This window comes from Emydura macquarii, unplaced genomic scaffold (assembly GCF_026122565.2).
Source record: "Emydura macquarii macquarii isolate MOO-44397 ecotype Brisbane River unplaced genomic scaffold, CSIRO-AGI_Emac_v2 contig_3059, whole genome shotgun sequence".
NCBI lineage: Eukaryota > Metazoa > Chordata > Testudines > Chelidae > Emydura > Emydura macquarii.
The window spans coordinates 657,127-673,034 of record NW_027133196.1 but is presented as its reverse complement, the minus strand read 5'-3'; the positions used below and the strand labels follow the sequence as shown (position 1 = coordinate 673,034).

General features: G+C 55.2%; 1 protein-coding gene across 4 annotated transcripts; it reads left to right on the top strand.

Annotated features, from left to right (window-relative positions):
* Positions 1-536: 536 nt before the first annotated feature.
* On the top strand, positions 537-15,231 carry REEP4 (receptor accessory protein 4). Of its 4 annotated transcripts, none has more exons than XM_067530280.1 (8): positions 537-553; positions 7,463-7,535; positions 8,238-8,314; positions 9,088-9,208; positions 10,220-10,333; positions 11,311-11,443; positions 12,949-13,133; positions 13,377-15,231. In XM_067530280.1, the coding sequence occupies exons 2-8, from the start codon at positions 7,476-7,478 to the stop codon at positions 13,437-13,439; spliced, it is 753 nt and encodes a 250-aa protein (XP_067386381.1). In that variant the 5' UTR covers positions 537-553; positions 7,463-7,475; the 3' UTR covers positions 13,440-15,231. The 4 variants fall into 4 exon arrangements, with proteins under 4 accessions (XP_067386381.1, XP_067386379.1, XP_067386380.1 ...); XM_067530278.1 differs by lacking the exon at positions 537-553 and adding an exon at positions 1,703-2,247; XM_067530279.1 differs by lacking the exon at positions 537-553 and adding an exon at positions 6,453-6,534.
* The last annotated feature ends 677 nt before the right edge of the window (positions 15,232-15,908 follow it).

Below are 15,908 nucleotides of genomic sequence, written 5' to 3'. Positions count from 1 at the left end.
AGGATCTTGGCCGGTCATTAAAAGGATTAACAAAAGGAATGGGTTGGAAGGAGCAGAGGGAAGGTTGTTTGGTTCTTTGCACATGATGTGGGAGGCTAATAACATGGGTTCATAGCAACACTTTTAGAGCATTAAAACCAAAAGCTTTGTACCTGTCACTGCTCAGATAAGTACAGTAGAACTGTCAGTTTCATTTTTTTCTCTCATCAGTTTCACCTATGCAATATCACAGGAGCCTGAACAGGACCTAAAGTTCAGTTCAGAGTGACCCTTTCACAAAGACATCTTTGTTTCTTGCAGGGATACTGTTCATGGAGCTGGGGGAGGCTGGTATATGCAGTACCTACCAACTTTGAGAAGCTATGAATAGGGACCTTTGGAGAGAGACACAATGGAGTTGGAACACTTTTTGGAGGAATAGCGTGGAAAAATCGTAGATGTTTGTTCAAAAGATAAAAACTGTGGCTCCAAAATATGGACATTTGGGAAGTCTGGACAAGGTTGCGACTGTCTCCTTTTGTCCTAGCCTGTGGGGAAACCAAGGACTTCCCAGGTATGAATGCATTAAGCCACTCAACACAGGGAGGGTAGGTAAATAGCTTCAGCATTTTACCAGTGGGAAAACTGAGGCATAAAGCAGTGAAATGAGGTGGCATGGGAAGGGGGTGCCAGAGCTGGGGTTGCAACCTGGATCACCTGACTCTCACTGCCCTGCTCTGGCTACTGGACAAAACTACCTCTGCTTTTTACAAATTGGCAGTTGTTGCCTGGCAGCAACCACATCATTCTTAAAGCCACAACTCAGTGAAATCTCAGGCCCCCATTCAGCAAAGCCTTTAAGCCAATGCTCACATTTAAGCACATTCCTAAGTCCCACTGAAGCCAGTTGTTAAAGTTAAAGTTGTTAAGCATTTATGTAAGTGCTTTGCTGAAGGAGGGCTTCTGAAAGTCGGGGTCCTGGTTACATGTGCTGGTATCTGGGGTGAATTCTCTGTCACCGGGAGGTGATTTTAATGCTAGTCTTGTGATATTTGGTGTTTTCTTAAAGCTCCAGGATTCATGTGGTTACCTGAAAACTCTAGCTTTAATTTTTTTTTTTTTAAGGTAAATGTTTAGCCTTTATGGTTTGGGAGGAAAGCGGGCATATGTGATGCAACAGCACCCTTACTGCTCAACGGAGGAACCCAAATGTACGCTTGTTTCAAAATCTCATGGTTTGGGGGAGAAGGCTGCTGCTGGCGCTGCTAGGAGTCGAAGGGCTCTGGTGCAGGAGAGGCGGGTGGCTCCTTGGATTGCGGTGTGGGCCTTTTCTGCCCCGTGAGAGTGGCCAACCCAGGCCAACCTTGGCAAAAGCAGCCTGTGGTTTGGGGTCCTCCCCCCGCCACCGGTTTTGGAGTGTGCACCCGGATCTGACAGGCAGGGCCCCCCCCGCAGCACCCATGGGTGCTGCAGATACGGCTGGAGGGGGAGGGGGGCTTATATGTTTTTTTGTCTTCTACTATGTTTTCTTTTTGAAAAAAAATTTTTTATATATAATTTATTTAAAACACAGGGGACCCCACGTGAGCCAGTCAGCAGAAGCCGCCCGCTGGGGGGCGCTGCGGCGGGAAAGAAGGAAGGAGTGGTCCCCACCCTCTCCCCTGCACACACGGGGCTGGGAGGGGGCGACCGTCCATGGCCCTTTTAAGAGCGGGCCCCCCCCACCCCTTTTAAGGAGCGGCCGTTGGCGGCGAGGCGGGTGGGTTTTAAATGCCGGCTCGCGGCCAGCGTTAGTGCGCGTGCGCGCAGCCCTGCCCTGCCCGGGGTGGGGTGGTGGCGGCTGCGCGCGCGCCCTGCAACATTCAAGCGTTGGCTGCACTCGCCCGCACGCAGCAGCAGCAGCAGCAGCGGCGGGAGGGAGCCGGATAGCGCCTGCTGCCGCTGGGGCGCTCGCTCAGCCCCCCACACCTCTTCCTGCCGCGGGGAGCAGCCCGAGCCCAGCCCAGCCCGGACAAGGGAGGCGGGCATGCCGGGCCCAGCGAGCAGCTAGCCCGGCCCAGGCGCCAGTCAGCCGCAGGCCCCGCAGGGCACAGCCCCTCTCCGCCCCCCGCGGGAAGCTGGCCGCGGCAGCAGAGCAGGGCAGCAGCAGCAGAGCAGGGCAGCCCGCCGCCCCCCGGCACCCCGTTCCCCGCGCAGCCCTCGGCCCGCCAGCCGCCGGCCCCCTGGCTGACGCGCCATGGTCTCCTGGATCATCTGCCGGGCGGTGGTGTGAGTAGGGGCCGGGCCGGGGCGGGGGGATCGGCGGCTGTCTTCTGCCTTGGCCCGGGCCGGGCGGCTCTCTTGCCGCCAGGCTGCGTTTCTGGGGCGGGTAAAGCAAGGCCGGGTGGCAGGGGCCTTCGCAGGACTGCCGGGGCGGGCGCGGCCGGGATGTCCCGGCAACGGGGGGGGAATCTAGCAGAGACGGGGGCAGGGTGGGATTTGGGGGGCTCCCTGGCAGAGACGGGGGCAGGGTGGGATTTGGGGGGCTCCCTGGCAGAGACGGGGGCAGACCCCCTCCATTGATTGCTAGCAGCCGTGGGGGTCTCTTGACTTCCTGCGGGGCTCCTGTCGCCCCGGCTCTGCTGTAGGTCTAGGCCATGCTTCCCGGTAGCCGGGACTGGCTGGCTGCCGCCTGCAGCTGTGTCCGGAGCGCTCCCGGTCCGCTCGCCCGCCCGCCCGGAGTGCGGTGCGGTGCAGTGCAGGTGCCTGGGAAGGAGGATGGGCTGAGCAGAACCTGATGCTGGAGGCCAGCTGGCATCCCACCCTGCTGGCCACCTCTGACTTCTGTCTGTCTCCCTTCAGGATGCTTCGCTTACCTTTCCTCTGCCTCTGGGCTGGGCTTGAAATAAGCTGTGTTATAGAGAAGGCGGTTTGGTTTGAGGGCTGCCCACGGGACAGCCTGTGCTCTTCAGCTGGCATGTGGAACTTGCTGCCTGCAGACAGGGACTGTCCTGCATTCCCAGTAGGATCAGTCTCCCTCCATCACTCCGCTGGCGGCTATCCATGCCCCTTGGATCCTGAGCCCCTTTGAAATGGCTTCTGAGTTGACAGTTCTTGGGACTCCGACCTGGCTGCTATTTCTGCTTCTGCTACTGAGCTGTTGGGTGACCTTGGGCAAGTCACTTTCCCTCTCTCTGCCTCCGTTTCCTCTCCCACCTTGTGGCTACCCTGTCTGTGTAGATGGTACACTGTCACTGTATGTGTGTACAGCCCCTTGCCCAATGGGGCTCCAGTCTCAGCTGGCTCTCTACTGAGGCTATGTTTATACAAATAACTGATGCCAAGTGGGACTGGAAGCACAGACTCTGCTGTTGGAAATCCGTTTCAAGGCTGATGCAGAGTGAGTTCTAGAATTCTTTATTGAAAAGAACACTTATTCAACAGCAGGAGTAATAGTTAAAACACGTGTTCAACACAATGTCTGTTGGAGGGGGGGAAGGAGGATGTGGTACCAAACTCATCTCAAATGCCGAGAGCAAATCCAGTTCTTCTAATGCTACTTCATATCAATCACCCCAAGGTCAGATGCTGAAACAGGGACAAGTATTTACAAAAACTGACCTTTTTGGTGAAGTCTATTCTGACTGGCTTAACTCCAGGAGCTAATATTTAGTAAATCAGTGGAGTCTGCCTTCTGGTAGCATTAGAGGTGAAAGGTGCCAAGCTGATCTACCCAGCCCCTGTAATGTATGGTTTCCCCTACCCTAGTGTGAAATAGCCATTGCTTTTGGGTGACTGCTGTTTATATGGCATTGCTTTCTAAAATAAGAGCAAGTGTCTTTCTTTGCTGTGGCATTCAACATAGTGCCCATCGGGCTGGGCTCCTGGCATTTGGGCAGATGTGCCAGCTAATCTGGTAGGAATCTCGTTAGTAATGGAGTGTTCTTTAGCAGCCATCAGTTATGTAGCATTACCCCTGTAATCTTCTGACTAGCAAAAGCCTTACATGCTTAAGTGTGTGTGTGGCAGGATGTCATGGATCAGTCAGGTAATTTCCCATCTGGTAAGTGATCTCCTGTCACAGACTACACAAACTGGGTCACGTGCCAGCCTCTTGTCAGGGCTCCAGAGGCCACAGGTTACGGGCTTCAGGATGCACTCACGGGCTGGTGTGTCTGAGTCAATGATTAAAGGGATGTGTCTGAGTCAATGATTAAAGGGATGAGGCGTGCTAGGGGAGCTGCTGAAACACTCACTATGGCAGGAGTTGGAAAATGCAGCTGGGACCTTGTCTGCACTGGTGAATTTTAGCCACCAGTGTAGCTCCACCAGGGCTTACTCCCGTGGAGATGTTGTGCCGGGGGTTTGCGCTGGTGCAGTCACATCCATGGCTATGAACTTTTGTGTAGGTGACAATAGTGACCCTGAGAAGAACTTGCCTGCAGCAAACCATGCATTGGCTCTTGGGCACCTAGAGGATGCTGCCTTGTGTTTGGAATGGTGTGGGCTCCACCAAGACGCTAGATGTGGAGCTGCAGTTTCCCGAGCTTTGGGGAAAGCTGCCTGATTTTGCTCTGCTACTTTCTGCCATGTTGTGCTGGTTGTGTGTTAATGTGTAACCTGGGCGCTGTGGGCTGGGGAGTCTGTGAGGACGGACAACAGAGGGATGTAGCACTGAGTTTGCCCTGTAAGGTGAGGGAGGCTGTAGTGTTTGCAGAACACTTTTTGGGGGGTGGAGAGAGAAGAGTGGCCTTCCTGAAGAGCCATTGCTGATGGATTTGGGTCCTCTGTTAGTGACATGCCTCGTTGTGCAACACATCTGGGATTGACTGAGTGGGGAGTGCTGGGCCATGTCTGATAACCGTATTGCTTGTCCTCATGTGACTTTCCAAAGTGAGGCTGGGTAGGCCTCCCCATCTCTCTGTCATATGTGATGTGGTGGCAATCAGGTCCTGATGCCAGGCGTGTGTGGACCAGCTGGCCTCCAGCCCTGGATAAGCTGCAGGAAGAAACATGTTTAAACAGGGCTGTAGCTGACCTGTGTTGTAACATGTCTGTCTTGCCAGTGTGGGCAACCTCCTGGCCTCGACTTCTCCCAGGGCTGAAGCCAGGTTCTCAAATGTGATCATGTGGGGCCAGGGTAGGAAAGAGAAAAGGTTACAGCAAAGCTGGGATACAGCCTGTATTTGTTTGGTTACTGGAGTGGTGTAGGCAAAGGGCTCTTGTCCGGCCAGGAGCTGGAAGAGACTGGTGGCTGAGCTTCTCAGAGCTATGCACATCCATCCTGATGGAATGGTGTGAAGAAGGGTAGCACTGTGTTCTGGGGGGGCTAGCAAAGTGGGTGTGTGCATGGGCTTAGGCTGGCAAAGCAGATCAGGCTTGGGGCTCATAGGTCCTTCTGCTAGTGTGGGGTCAGCATCGGCTAGTGGGCAGAGCTCTGGGCTTACAACCCAGAAGACTTGGGTTCTGTTCCCAGTTTGGCCACTGGCCTGCTGGATGACCTTGAGCAAATGACTTTACCTCCCTGTGCCTTAGCTTCCCCATCTATACAATTGGGGCAGGGGGAGGTAAACGATACTGATCTAGTTCGTTAAAGTACTGTGAGATCTAGAGGTGAATGGTTAGCACCTGCCCAGAAAGGCAGCGTTTGCCATGTACTTCAGACCGGACTCCTCTGAGCCTGTCACACCTGGAATCCTGGTCCCCCGACACATCTCAAAAATCAACGTTTATGGCTCTTCAAATCTTCAGAGCCCCATAGTAACCCATCCTGCTGCCAGTCCTTCCGTTGCTATCTCTGGCTCTCCAGATAGAAGAGTCAAGCTAAATTCAGCCACCCCACCCTGTGACTCCGGTGCCATCTGGGCGATGCAGCAGCAGACATGCCAGTGGCATTCCCCAAGAGGAGCTGGGATGGGCTGCATGGGAATGATGGAGGTGCCCAGGCAGCTGCCCCTCAGCTGTTGGGCTAACCTGGGGGGTTGCACATGACTGCTGATTGTACGGGGCAATCTCTGGCCTTCGTGGTGGCTTGGAAGAGGTTGCAGGGGGTTTGGCTGGTGGTGGCAGGAATGTGATAGATGTCATCCTGAACCCCAGCTCCATGTGTTGTTTTTTAAAAATGGGGGGGGAACTCACCTGAACGAGACATAAAAAGTGCAGGTACTGTAGGGGGCTGGCTGGTGCTGTTCTCTCAGGCTGATTCATGCTGCCCTGTCCCTCAGATGCTGCCGTTGCTCACTGTTGCCCTAGCTTAGCTCATTGAGGATGCATTACAGAAGCCCATCATCTCCCTGCTCCCCATCTCTCCCTGTGCCCGGCTATCCCATGCCCCTCTCCACTTCAGCATGTCTGGCAGGCTGAGATGCATCTGCAGGCCTGGGGTCCTATGGGCAGGCTGTGCCATGCTTCACGGGCTGGCTCGATCAGCACCTGGGAACATGTTGGTAACCGGCTCCAGTGAGGAAGTGCAGCCTGATGCCATACTGTGATGTAGTAACAGCCGGTCGGACTGGTTTGGATTGTGTAAGCAGGAGCTGGTGTGGCAGCCCAGACAAGTTAATAGCCATGCTCCAGGTGTGTGCTCGCAGATGCCGTCAATCAGACTGACAGCGGGGAGGGGAATGCAGTCCAGAGCACAGCCCTACATCCCACAGGGTGGGTGAGGCTGAGACACTTCCTGCTCCAGCCTCCAAACTGAAGGGGGTTGTGGGGGTGGGTGGGGATAGGACCTGAAATCAAAGGCCCTGTTAAAGGGTGATTGGAGGGGGCAGGGAGATCCTGGGAGAAGGGTGGCAGAGATGACACCATGTTATGGAACAACTTGCCACCCACTCGGAAAGGCATTTAAATCCTGAACAGCCGCAGCCCTGGCCTGCGCAGTTGCCTGACATGCTGGATTTACCTGAGGTCTCCTCTCCTCTTGGCATTTTGGCACCGTTCGTCCTGCTGTGACGTGTCTGAAACGGGATGACCTGGGGAGGGCTGCTGCATCTGGGCCAAGTGAGCATTGGCAGGAATGGGTGGTGGAGGAGCCTGACTCGTCAGTGCTAGTAGCTGAGCCTCTCCCAGTTGCCTGCTGGAAAGTGGGTGCAGCTCTCAGGATCACCTGCAGGCTCTGCAGCTCTGGCTAATTACTGGCTTGGATGGTATCTGTCACAGAGTTCAGGCGCTCTGCCTGCCTGGGATGCTTGGGAGGGTGACAGTGTTGCAAGGAGCTGGCCTGGATACAAGCTCTACCTTCCTTTGCTCTCCTGGTACCACCACGAATCACTCCCCTTGCATCTCTCTTGCTGCTAGTCGGCTGCCGCCCTATCTCCTCTCCCTGCCACTCCAGAGAGAGAGGAGCAACGTTCCCTCGGTAGCGGGAGAGGTGCTGGGGAAGCATGGTGCTGGAGACGGTGAAGGCAAAGCTGCTGAGCAGAGTCAGGCAGTGCTGCTTCTCTCTGCTGGCGCTGCTGTACTATTGGTGGCCGGCCTGTCTCACACTCCCTCTCCGTTACAGGCTGGTGTTCGGGATGCTCTATCCGGCCTATGCCTCCTACAAGGCAGTGAAAACCAAGAACATCCGGGAATACGTGAGTATGAGGAGTGGGGAGTTTGCTCTGGGGAGGCCACTGAGTGATTGTGTCCAGGCACGGGGGACCTGGTGGGGAGGAGACTCTGGGCAAGGGGGCTAGGGAAGAGACCAGAGAGGCAGATTACCTCAAAGGGGGGTGTTGAGCCAGAGGTGGAAGCAGCAGGGCTGATTTCCCCGGCCGTCTGTAGCTGGGCACAGGAGGGCAGTGGTGGCGGTGCAGGATCGGTTTACTGGGAACAGGTTTGGGTGTGGAGAAGCTGAGTGCCTGGGCTCTAATTCCCACTCTGGCAGGGCCCCTCTGTCAGCCTGTCTGTCTCCCATCTGTGCCATGGGGACTGTGACCCGTGCTTACCCTGCGGGGCGGCGAGGATGAACACGTGTATGTAAAGTGCCAGGGATGTTATTTCCGAAGGGATTAAATTCCTTTGGCCCTAAACTCAAGAGCCAGTATGTGATTCTGCTGTAAAAGCTGTGCCCCCTCTAGAAGCAGGGTCTGGGGACTTGGACCTGAGGGTTAATAGCAGGCAAAGCACCCTACCCCCTTTGTGAGGGGCAGGTGGGGCTACTGCTGGGCTGGCATGGCAGCCCCTCCCTGCCCTGCTCTGCTGACTCTGAGCCCTGCTAGCTGGCATAGGTCTGTGCAGGGGGAAGGCTGTCTCGGTCCATGCTGGCTAACCTGCCCCCCACCCCATCCCTGCAGGTCCGCTGGATGATGTACTGGATTGTGTTTGCCCTCTTCATGGCTACAGAGACCTTCACGGATACGTTCATTTCCTGGTAAGGCACCAGCCTGGAGGGCCCTCTCCTGGTGGGCACTGGTGGCTTCACAGCCAGCCCTGCAGGAGGCCTTCTGGACTGCATGGAGCCTGCTGCAGGGCTGTATCCTGTCCAGGGGTCTGATGCTTTAGAGTGGTGTCACTTAGTGTGCGTCTGAGCCTAGCTAGCCACTGTAGGGAGTTGGGCTGGGTTTATGGCCTGTCTCTGACCCACAACTACTTGTCTGCCCACACCCCATATCCTAGTTGCTGTCCTGGGACATGGCCCTACAGAGTCTGCACGTGCCCCTGAAGGAGAGCAGATCCACTACCCCATGCCAAGGCGAAGGGAAGGAACAACCCCGTCCACACCATCCCAGTTGTCCAGCCATCAGCCAGGTCTCCTACCTTCACATGTTGCAGTGTCTCAGCTGTCGTGTTGGCACACTCTTTTGCCGCCTGACCTGTGGGCTGCTGATCCCCTCTATCCTGCATTAACATGCGTGGAATTGATAAACTCTCTCTCCCTTCACGCCCACTCCATGTGATGCCCATTGGGGGGCTCCCTGGGCCTGATTGCAGAGTGGGGGTGGGAGCAGCCATCCTTTCAGTCCAGAAGCAGAAAGCTCCCCAGGATTCCCCAGCTCCCCTCTTGGTGGCAGAGCATTGGGGATTGCAGTGGCACAGCTGCTCCGCACTGAGCCATCTTGCCAGGAGGGTGACGAGCAGAGGTATGATGGGTCAGGCTCTGGGGGCCTCAGGTACCCCCTCACTGCTGCATTCTCGATCTGGCAGGTTTCCCTTCTACTATGAGATCAAGATGGCGTTTGTCGTGTGGCTCCTCTCCCCATACACCAAGGGGGCCAGCCTGCTCTATCGGAAGTTCGTGCACCCCACACTGTCTCATAGAGAGAAGGTAATGGGCTGCTCATCTGCCCACTGTCCCCTTGCTTCTGGGGTTCTGGAAAGTCACCGTCCCTCCCTGGGGTACACTCAAGGCATAGCGCTGGCTGGCCACGTTGATCAGAATGGAGGCAGGTGCTGTGCAACCTTTCTGCACCCAGTTCTCCCAGCACCCCTCAATCCTGACTGGCACCCCTCTCATCACTACAATTCAAGCCCCAGCTAAGTCATAGATTTTAAAAGCCAGAAGGGACCATTCTGATCTCCTGCATCGCACAGGCCAGAAAACCTCCCCCAGGGCTTCCTATAGCCAGCCCAGAGCTTGTGGTTGAGCTAGAACTTTTTTTTAAAGAAAGACATTTGATCTTGATCTAAAACCTCTGCTCTTGCCCCTCAGTCCTTCCCTGTAGCACTGCCTGTTGTTCCAGTCCTTGGCTCCCCACATACAGATGTGCCCATGCTCCTCAGTCTTTAGATCTGGTCCTGGTTGGCTCCTTGATGGGAGGAGAATCTGTGGCTTTTATTCAGCTTCCCAGGAGGCTTTAGAGCCCTTGCCTTAACCCTGAACTGAATCCTGAACATCCCCTAGCAATGGGGGGTGTGGTGGGGGAAGCAGTAACAGAGTTGTGTGCAGACGTATAGTTGTATGGACTCTCTACACCTCTGTCGCCCACATCAGAAGGAGCCAGGTCCGCACGAGCGGAAGACATGGCCAATAATTCCTCCCAAAGAAAGAAGTGTGTGTGTGTGTGTGTGTGTGTGTGTGTGTGTGTTTGTTTTGGGGGGAGGGAGATCCCAGCTGGAAGAGGGCAGCTCTGCAGTTGGATTTAATCTGCTGCCCATCAGGGACAGAGGGCTCCCAAGGCCAGGCGGGCATTGGCTCAGTATTTTCTGCTGGGAGAGCTGCGTGGGGTTCCTGGTTCCTTTGTTAACCTGCTCCAAGGCACTCCTTCTTTAGTAAGATGGGGCCTGGCCTGGGCTGGATGCTGGGAATGGGAATGCTCACTGTGCCATATCTCTGAAGGAAATCGACCAGTACATCATCCAGGCCAAGGAGCGCGGCTACGAGACCATGGTGAACTTCGGCAAGAAGAGCCTCAACATCGCAGCCACGGCTGCCGTCCAAGCTGCGGCCAAGGTACCTGCTTCTCCCTCAGTGGCTTGGGAGGCTGCCTGGAGGCTTTTGTGGCCATGAAGCCTCCTAGCAAGGGCCTGGTAGAAACCAGCAGAGCTGACAGATGCCATTGAGAGAGACGGTGCTGGGATGTGGATGGGGTGGTTGGCTGGCACCCACACACCCTGGCAGCGCACAGCCCTAGCATTCCAGATGCTCGCCCGAGCTACTCTAAGCGACTTTGTGGTTCCCTTTAACGCCACCAGTCTTGCCAGAAACTCACTGCTTCCACCCTTCTAGAGGTAATGCTGCCTCTTTCCTTGGACCAGGTGCAGCTCTGCCTGTCTTTCCTGTTTGGCCTGGGTGCTTGTTAAGCAGGATTCCACTGTGCTCTCCCATAACCTTTCCCCCAAGTGTCAGAGGCAAGCAACAACCCGCTTAGCAGCCTCCTATCAAGGGAAAATCAGAGGAAATAATCATACCTGGCCGCCCAGGAACTCGTGGCTGTGTTTTGACACAAGCAGTGCAGCCAAGGGGCTACCCAGGACTGGGTTCTGTTCCTGACTTGCTGCAAGTTCCCTCTCCTCTGTGCCTAGGTCCCATCTGCCCATCGGGGACCCACCTGGTAAAGCGTTTTTGACATCTCTAGGTGAGATGTGCCACTTGAGTGCCTGTGTTTACATGGTAAATGTCAACCTGACCCCTGTTCAGCAAGGTGAACTCCTTCCCACCCTCCCCCAAAGAACCCACTGGGGTTATGGTCTTTTCCCAGATGTCTGCCCGCAAGGGGCCGTACTCTGCATGACGCTTCCCCAGAGCCTCCATCCTCTGCCGGAGTGTCCTGACTGCTGTGACTAAGCCCAGCCCCTCTTCACCTGGGTGTTGAGATGCTGCAACAGATCTAGGTGCCCTGAGCTGCCACTGCAACCTAGTATGTAGCTTTGGCACGAGGTGTCCCTGGCCAGTCTCTCATCGTCCCCCTCATCCTGTTTGCCTGGCAGAGTCAGGGAGCCCTGGCTGGCCGTCTTCGCAGCTTCAGCATGCAGGACCTGCGCTCCATCCCTGACGACTCCCCCGTGCACTACGAAGATCCGTTGTACCTGGAGGAGCAGGAGGCGAGGAGGCGGCCGATAGGTGAGAGGTGGAAGAGGAGGGGACTAAGACCTGGGGATCTAGGCTTTGTAAAAGCTCTAAGTGAAGCACAGCTTGGTTCTCTCTGGAACCCAGAACCCACTGGGTGCTGGCTAGCTCCTTCCGGTCCAGGGCTGGGCTGGGGAGACTTCCCTGGCCACTGAGAGATGGGGGGTGCCTAGGACTCTCCCGAGGATCTGGACCTCACCCCTCTCCAAGGCTTCACCTCCAAAGGCTGACGGGGGGGCATGGTTGGGCGGGAGGAGAGCTGCTCCACACTTGGAGGAGGAGGCAGGGTGGGTTTGTGGTGCCTTCTTTAGTGAAGGGGAGAAGGATGAACTCTTGCTGGGGAGGAGACTGGGCAGAGGACGTGTTCAGGCATGAGCCAAAGGGGCCAAACTCCCCTCCTGGAGTAACGCCGCTAATGCCAGGGCGGGAGTCTGACTCCGAGCATCTCTGCTAAACTGGAGAGAGAGGGAAGGTGCGACTTAGAAAGTCTTGGGGGAGATGGACCTGGTGCACAGGATTTGGGCTGGGCTGGGCTGTGCTGAATCCTGGAGCTGGTCAGGATGGTGCAGCAATGCAGCTGGCTGGAAGGGGGCATACCAGCTCCCTCCTAAAACGTGCTTGCTGCACGTTCTGGGTGCGGGAGCAGGGCCGGTGGGCAGAGGAAGGACCGATGGCTCTGGCTGAGGTCTGGGAGTTGGGAATACAGGGTTTTATTCCTGGCATCATGGTGCTGGGTGAGTCGCTCCTGGTGTCTGCCAGCCTCAGTTTCCCCACCTGTAACATGGCTTACCAGGTTAATTGGTGTTGGTAAAGCACTCTGTGTTGCTCTGAGGGAAGGTGCTAGAGAAGAGCAAAAAGTGAAGCCCAGAAGAGAGACGGCATTGCCTTATTGCTGGGAGGCAGTGTGGCTTAGTGGATAAAGCATTGCACTGGCACTCAGGAGACCTGGGTTCTGTTCGCTGCCTGCCTGCTGTGTGACTGTGGGCAATTTACCATGCCTCGGTTTCCCTATCTGTAAAATGAGGATAACGGTACTGCCCTCCTCTTGTGAAATGATTTGAGATCTACAGATGAGAAGTGCTAAATAAGAGCGGAGTGTTATTAACATCACACTGGCACAAACGGGGGTGTTGGGGAAGGGAAAGGGGATCACTCTGAAAGGCTTCTCCTGCCCAGTGCTCAGTGTAGCAACCAGAGTTCTGCCTCTCTCCCTGGCTTCGGCTCTCCAACGAACCAATTGCACATCTGTGCTCATGGCAGGCCAGAGGAACTGGGAGCGAGCCAGGGAGCCTGGTTCAGATGCAAGTGTCTGATGACTAGCAGCTGTGGCAAGAGAACATTGAGAGGGGGTGGGGGGTTCAAAGCCTGTCCTCTTGCCAGCATGGCACTCTGTCTCTAAAGAGATGGGCATGAGCCAAGGGCCGCAGCAGGAATCCACTCCTACCCCTGTGCCATGCGCTTATCCAGCACTGGGCTTTCTTCCCCCCGCCACCCAATAGGTTACAGAACTGCCTCAGCTGGCCGCCAGCCTGGGTGCGACAGTGACACTGAGGAAGAGGAGTGCTGGTCAGACTCCCAGATCTCTCCCAAGGCTCTGCCCCGCAGCAGGGACATCACACTGTCCAAGCCGCTCTCCAGGAGCCAGAGCCTGCGCGTCCTGAAGAAGAGAGCACAGGTCAAAGAGGTGAAGATGCAGGCAGGCTGTGGCCTGCCTTTGATGTCCTGGGAGACCCATGGGGAGGGCTTTGCCCTTGAGCAGGGGGAGGCAGGGAGCCTCTGATTTTGCTGTGATGGCTTCTAAAGGGCACCCTGGCTGGGTGGGGGAAGGCTTGGCGCACAGCTGCTTTGGGAGAGGGGAGCTTAATGGAGCACTGCGGGTGGGGCAAGTGCATTGAAGGAGGCCTGATTCCTTTCTCCTTCTTTGCAGGGCTTGTCCAGGCCGGTGCGGGGCCGGGCGAGGAAGAAGGTGCAGCCGGATCAGGACAGTTAGTGGGCTCGCGAGAGCTGTGCATCACCAGCAGTCTTAACCTGACTTGATTCTCTGACACACGAGGGGCTGGCACCTGTCTCCATGATGCCACTGCCACTTCCCGCCACGTGCCTTGCAGAGGAGACAACCGTCTCCAGTGGGGAAAGGGTCCTTACACCACCCTGTAAATACCTTGTCCCCCTCCCCTGCCCCAATAGGGCCTAGTACCTTCTTGTCAACATCCGGGAGCTCTCTCTGCCCCAGGAGCTGCCTCTATGCATAATCTACCTGCAGCTGCTCCCCGACCTTCTGTGTGTAAATAGCACAGCCCCAGGCCTGCTGCACTGTGTGTGTGTGTGTGTGTGTGTGTGTGTGTGTGTGTGTGTGTGTGTGTGTGTGTGTGTGTGTGTGTGTGTGTGTGTGTGTGTGTGTGTGTGTGTGTGTGTGTGTGTGTGTGTGTGTGTGTCTTGACATCCCGCCGCCCCCCTGCTGTTCTGTTGGGCCTCAGCATGACTACTCAGCAGCTGGGTTAGTGGCACTTTAGACCATGGCGCTAGTCTCCTGGACTGCTTCACGTGCCTTGTGACTGTCCCAAGGGGAAAGGCCCTCCTGTGCCTCCACCGATCTGCTGCAGGCCCGCTCCAGTGCCTCCGACCCTTCTTCTTGTCATCCTCCCTCTGACCCATGCAACTGTGCCCTCCACTGCAGTGGCTCTTGCATCCCTGCCACTGGTCCTGTAAAGCGACGGTTCGTTTCACTACGGTTTCTCTGCTGTCCACCACTGCCCTGCCCGTTGTGTCTGAGTGCCCTGGGTGGTAGTGATGATTTGCTTTCTCTCTCTCGCTTGGCACACTCGGCTGGTGTGGGTGAGGAACTGTGGTGAGCAGCAGCTTGGACCACGCCCAAGAGGGGCTGTGTCCCAGGCATTACATTCTCCTGCTCGTCAGTCTCAAATGCACAGGGGGGTGAGGATATTTATTTGTATAGTAACTCTCAGTTGCCTTACGGAATGAATGACCCTCTCCGGTCCCTCTGTTCATGCGGGTCCACCACACTGTTTAAGCCAAGCAGAGCACTTACTTACCTCTTCAGAGATCTGTGCCTTGGATTGAATGATCCACGTCTGTACACAACATACTCATTAGCCCAGAGGTTCCCTTAGTTATTGCCTGGGTGACCTCCTCTAAACAACCCAGCCTGAGCGAAAGGCAGATGTATGGTGCGGTGAGAGCTTCCCTTTCTGTCTGATACATGAAACCAAAGACCTCAAGTGCAAAAAATCCATGCCTTCCTCTGCCTTTACACCCAGAACACAGCGCTGGTAGCTGGCCACCTATCTGCCCCATGTGGATTTCTGTAGCCACCCCTATCTTCCCTAACTGCACCTCAAGGATCAGACCCACCTCAGCCTTGCCTCAAATCCTTGTTACTTGAAAACAGGCTGACTGACTGATTGCTCTCTAACCCCACCTCTGTGTCCTTCACCCTCAGCTGATTTTTATGTTTGACCCTCATGGATACAGCTTTTGTATATTTAAATACACGAAATTGTCAAATGAGCTGCTCTTGGGAGTTTCTTTTGAGTCAAAAATTGTCACTAAGAACAAAGCACAGAAGTGTTGACTGCAGACTTGGGCTCCTAAACCCTAAAATCTTTAGGGCAGGTGCTGTTTCTTTACAGCTGGTATTTCCAAAGGGGGCAAAATCCCCAGTTCCCATTGGTTTGGTTTGGTTTTAAATGGGAGCTGGGCTCCTGTAGAAATCCCAACCTTCCTGGCTGTACAGCACCCAGCACAGGGGCACCGGTGTGTACCACTGTATTAAAAATACGTTATCCTTCCCACATGCCTTCTAGTAGAGGGTCTCAAATGCTTTAAAGACACCTGCTTTCTCTCCTCCTGCCATGCCATGAGGTGAGGATCAGTCCCATTTTTATAGATGGAGAAATGGAGGCACAGAAAACAAACGACTAAGCTAAAGCGTGCAGCGAGGGGGTGATAAAGTTATGCATAACACCCAGCACTCTGAACACGCATTTTTGTCCCCCTTTCTAATCACAAATGAGCACTCTGCAGAGGGATGGTTAGACATGCTGATGTGCTGGGGAATGACATGTTAGTCTAAAACGTCGTCAAAGCAAACCCACTCTCCTGAGGAAAGGGGGGGCAGGGGTGGGAGTCTGTGCCTAAGGCAGCAAATGCTCCTCTTCAGGTGAGATGACTCCCACAGAATGTTATCCTGGCCCTGGAGTAGAACCAGCTAGCGCACCCCAGAACAGTGAAGTTGTCAGAGTTAATGCTGGGAATTACACTGGTAATCCTTACTCCAGCGAGGATGAGAGGACTATAAAAGTCCTCGGTAGATGTCATTGCTACAAAGCAGCATAGCTTCTGTGAAGGAAAATGTGCTATGGGTGCTCTTCATAGCATATCCACAGAACAGTGGGTAAAGGAGTACCAGCTGACATCACTTTGCATTTTCAAAAGGCCT

Excerpts from the sequence above, each read along its gene's own strand:
- REEP4 (XM_067530277.1), top strand. The coding sequence starts at position 7,344 with ATGGTGCTGGAGACGGTGAAGGCAAAGCTGCTGAGCAGAGTCAGGCAG. Across the intron at positions 10,334-11,310 it reads CCGTCCAAGCTGCGGCCAAG|AGTCAGGGAGCCCTGGCTGG; the intron begins GTACCTGCTTCT and ends TTTGCCTGGCAG. Across the intron at positions 13,134-13,376 it reads AGAGAGCACAGGTCAAAGAG|GGCTTGTCCAGGCCGGTGCG; the intron begins GTGAAGATGCAG and ends CCTTCTTTGCAG.